The sequence below is a fragment of the Aedes albopictus genome, chromosome 1 (assembly GCF_035046485.1).
Source record: "Aedes albopictus strain Foshan chromosome 1, AalbF5, whole genome shotgun sequence".
NCBI lineage: Eukaryota > Metazoa > Arthropoda > Insecta > Diptera > Culicidae > Aedes > Aedes albopictus.
The window spans coordinates 91,461,952-91,466,698 of record NC_085136.1 but is presented as its reverse complement, the minus strand read 5'-3'; the positions used below and the strand labels follow the sequence as shown (position 1 = coordinate 91,466,698).

The window sequence follows — 4,747 nt, the reverse complement described above, 5'->3', positions numbered from 1 at the left end:
TTGAGAATCAGTTCGTTATTTTACAAAAGAATCTGATCGGGTAGCTAATAGCACTGAGAAGGATAAATCGTGGTAGTTTTGTGATTCTGATTAGTGAAGGTGAGCAGTATATAACAAATTTTGTGTATATATTATTTGCATTTGTTCGCTATTCGTCCGTAGGATCCTAGTGAGCCGAACCCGCAACAGAAACCCGCCGTTCAGGTCCGGAGAAATAAGAAAGACCATTAAATGTAAGTAGTAAAATTACTGATGTGGAACGGCAAAAGAAATGATAATGGTAAATGTTTGTATATTTTGTTATCGTTTATAATAAACAGTTTCAAGCTGCCATAACTAAAGTGCTGCTGTGGAAATTTGGTTTCAATTAGGGTGGTCCAAAAAGGAACAATCTTGAAAATTTGATGATGTTCCGACCAAATCCCGAAATTCAAAGTCCTGACAGGACAGGTTTCAATTGCGCGGCTTGCGACCGCCCTGATAACGAGGAGTCGCAAATGGTATTTTGTGACCACTGCCAGCGGTGGTATCACTTCGGCTGTGTTGGCGTCACAGCTGATATCAAGGACGTTTCGTGGTGCTGTCAGAAGTGCGTCGGAAGTGCAAGTGAAGGTGTTGTTCCTGCTGATGTGCAAGAGGGGCTAAAAGAGCTCGAAGCGGAGAAGGCGAAGCAGAAGCGAGAAATGGAGAAGGAGAAGATTTTGCACCGGAAGCGTCTGGAGATGAAGCAGGAGCTGTTCGAGATGCGCCAGCAGCTGGAGAAAGAGAAGCGGGAGATGGAACTCGAGTTCGAACAGGCGCAAATGGCGAAGAAGCTCGCGGAAGAAGAAGCCCATCAGAGGAAACTCGACCAAATGCGGACGGAGACGGAGGAGAAGCTGAAGCAGTTAAAGCTGAAGCGGAATTCAGGAGCGGCCGATGGTGAAAAGGAGCTGGATCAAGCTGTCGGAGGCGGTAAAGTGGGAAGCTCGAAAAGCGGAACAAAGAAGCCGGGGAAAGGACTCGAGAAGCAAAAGTCGAGGAATGGAAAGCCTGGAAAAGCGGATGCGACGGTAGCGGACTTCGAAGATCCGAGAGGAGCGTACCAGAAGCACTCGACTCCGAAAGTTTGTCGGAAACTGACACTGAAGCCGGTTGGTGGTCCATCCAGTCTGCCGGAGAGTTTTTTGATCGGGCGTGGCGGAGATTCGACGCCACTCGGACGACCAGGGGTTCCCAAACCCGAGAAGGTGAAAACAGCAAAGAAGATGAAGAAAGTGGTGGAAGTTATTGAGTCGGAAAGCGCGAGTTCCGAGGAAGAAGAAGAGTCCGCTGAAGAGGTGGAAAGCTGCGAAGAAGAAGAAGAAGATAGTTCCAGCGAGGAAGAGGAGAGCTCCGCAGAGGAGGAAGAGAGCAGCGAAGAAAGTTCGGAAAGTTCCGAAGAAGAGAAACAGGAAGAGAAGCCTCGTCGGAAAAGCGGAAAAGAGAAGGATGGGCGGAAGAATCGGCAGCGAGAACCGACGAAGGCGCTGATGTCCGCTCGGCAATTCCTGTCCAGGAAGTTGCCAACGTTTTCTGGCAGGATGGAGGAATGGCCGATGTTCATCAGCAGCTACGAGACGTCGACGAAGGCGTGCGGCTTTTCCGACGTGGAGAATTTGGCGCGGCTACAGGAGTGCCTGAAAGGAGAGGCCCTGGAGGCGGTAAGGAGCAGACTGCTTCTGCCGAAATCCGTCCCAAAGATTGTGGAGACACTGCGCATGCTGTACGGCAGGCCAGAGCGACTGCTCAATATGCTGTTGGCGAAGGTGCGCAATGCAGCGCCACCGAAAGCGGATTGGCTGGCGAGTTTCATCAGCTTTGGAGTGGTAGTGCAGCAGCTTGCCGATCACCTAGAAGCGACCGGACTAACGACACACTTGGTCAACCCGATGCTGATCCAGGAGCTGACGGAGAAGCTACCGGCTGGCACCCAGCTGGAATGGGTACGATATCGCAGGAAGACCAAAGTGGTGACGCTGAGGACGTTATCAAACTTCCTGTCAAGCATCGTGAAGGACGCTAGCGAAGTAGCAGCGTATGGAGAAGGTACCTCCCGTTCCGGAGAATCCGGATCGAAGAAAGGATCGAGAAGCAGAGCGCATGACGGCTACGTGCACTCGCACGACGTGGAAGCGAATAGGAGTTTGAGTCCACCCAGGAGGGAGAGGAAGCCCTGCCGGATTTGTGGCAGAGTGGATCACCGGATCCGGAACTGCGAGAAGTTTCGGAGGCTCCAGCTCGGAGAACGATGGGAAGCGGTGCGCAGGTGGAAGCTATGCCAACTGTGCCTGAATGAGCACGGTAACGCCGGCTGCAAACTTAGCTTCCGCTGTAACGTTGAAGGCTGTAAGGAACGACACAACCCGCTGCTCCATTTCGTCAGGCCAGCCGCAGGACTAAACTGCAACGTTCACGCCGCGCAGCCAAAACAAACCGTGATCTTCCGGATGATGCCCGTCACGCTGCACTGTGGCAAACACTCCGTGAACACTATCGCGTTTCTGGATGAAGGATCATCGTACACACTGGTCGAACGGGCACTGGTGAACCGTTTAGGAGTCCGAGGCGCGACACAGCCCTTGCGCGTAACTTGGACCGCAGGAGTTTCCCGGATCGAGAAAGACTCGCAGTGTGTGAGTCTCTTCATCTCGGCGAGAGGTTCTGCACAACGTTTCCAAATAAAGAGCGCCCACACAGTGGAGAGTTTAAAGCTTCCACAACACACGGTAGCCATTTCGGAAGTGGTGAGGCAATATGCGCATCTCCAAGGCCTACCGATCACCGACATCCAGCTTGCCGCTCCACAGATTTTGATCGGGCTGAAGGATATTCGTCTTTACGCGCCGTTGGAATCGCGAATCGGTCGACCGGAAGAGCCGATAGCAGTAAGGTCGAAGCTAGGCTGGACCGTATACGGGCCGACGGGACCGGGAAACGTGACTAGCGGAATGGTCGCGCATCATTCGTGCAGCCCGGTGTCCAATCAGGAGCTTCTTCTGAAGAGTCACTACACGCTGGAGGAGTCCGGCATTTCCATCGCCTTGCTTCCGGAGCCGGAAGAAGACAGAAGAGCGAAGGAGATTTTGAAGAAGACGACGAGGAGGATCGGCGATCGTTTCGAGACGGGTTTGCTGTGGAACGACGACAACATCGAATTTCCCGACAGCTACCCTATGGCGGTGAAGCGGCTGATGTGTTTGGAGAAACGCCTGCGGAAGGATCCCGAACTGTATGTCAAAGTCCGTACCATGATCGCCGACTATCTCGTGAAAGGCTACGCACACGAAGCGTCGGAGTCGGAGCTGGTAGCTCTGGACTGCAGCAAGTGTATGTGATGGACGTAGCCACCTTTGGGTCGACGAGCTCGCCATGCTCGGCGCAGTACGTCAAGAACCTGAACGCGAAGGAGTTTGCAGGACAGTTTCCAGCGGCGGCGGTGGCCATCGTCGAAAACCACTACGTCGACGATTATTTCGACAGCGTAGACACGATCGAGGAAGCTGTGAAACGAGCGAAGGAAGTACGATACGTCCACTCCAGAGGCGGTTTTGAGCTCCGCAACTGGGTCTCCAATTCCGAAGAGTTCCTGGATGCGATGGGAGAGCGAAAAGAGGATCAGTGCGTGCGGTTCAGCGAGGATAAGGAGTCCGGATCCGAGCGAGTACTGGGGATTGTGTGGAGCCCGGCAAGCGACGAATTCTCGTTCTCCACCAAATTGAGAGACGATCTGGAGCCGTTCCTGTCCGGCGAGAAGCTGCCGACCAAAAGGATCCTGTTGAGCTGCGTGATGAGCTTTTTCGACCCGTTAGGACTGTTGTCCATTTTCACGTTCTATGGGAAGCTGCTGATTCAGGACCTGTGGCGTACTGGATGTGAGTGGGACCAGCAGATTGATGAAGAGTGTGCGGAGAAGTGGAGTAACTGGATACGGAGGCTTCCAGAAGTCGACGAAGTGCGCATTCCCCGCTACTATTTCCGTGGCGGATTTTCACTGCGATACGTATCATACAACTGCACGTTTTCGTAGAATCAGGCCACGACGCGTATGGTGTCGTGGCGTACATCCGCATCGAGCCAACCATCGGATCGTTATGCTCGCTCGTGGTGGCGAGGTCACAGGTAACACCGTTGCAGTACATACCCATAGTTCGGCTGGAGCTGCGAGCTGAAGAGTTAGGAGCGAGGTTGGCGAACTCCGTCGGCGAGACGATCCCGTTGGAGGTGGAGCAGCATTTTATGTGGTCCGACTCGAAGACCGTGCAGTGGATCCATACCGACCACCGTCGGTATAAACAATTCGTGGCTTTACGGTTCGGCGAGATCCGCAGTCGTCTAACGAGGCTTGCAGAATGGAGATTGGTGCAGACGAAGTGCAACGTGGCCGACGCGTTGATGAAGTGGAAAAAACTGAATAGCGTGCGTTCAGATAGACCATGGTTTCGTGTTAGAGGGTTCCAGTACCAACCGGAGGAATGCTGGTCAGCGAAAGAAAGAGAAGTTCCGTATATTACCGAGGAGATCCGTGCATGTCTGCAAAAGAAACTGGTGCCGTTGGAACGAGAAGAGTACCAGAATGCGGAGCAGTATTTTTGGAGGTCAGTCGCGGAGAAACTCTTCATATTGACGAAGCATCAGAAGCAGCCGTACCAGCAGCGGCGGCAGCAGCAAGTGAAAGAGAGCAGTAGCATGCACACCTTGAGCCCGTTCCGGAACGTGGAAGATGTAG

General features: G+C 53.1%; 1 protein-coding gene across 1 annotated transcript; it reads left to right on the top strand.

The window, feature by feature from the left end:
• Positions 1-407: 407 nt before the first annotated feature.
• Positions 408-3,356, top strand: LOC134288723 (uncharacterized). Its single transcript, XM_062854467.1, has one exon. The coding sequence runs from the start codon at positions 408-410 to the stop codon at positions 3,354-3,356; it is 2,949 nt and encodes a 982-aa protein (XP_062710451.1).
• Positions 3,357-4,747: the final 1,391 nt, after the last annotated feature.

Bases quoted from the DNA above. Each gene is read 5' to 3' on its own strand.
- LOC134288723 (XM_062854467.1), top strand. From the start codon at position 408: ATGTTCCGACCAAATCCCGAAATTCAAAGTCCTGACAGGACAGGTTTC.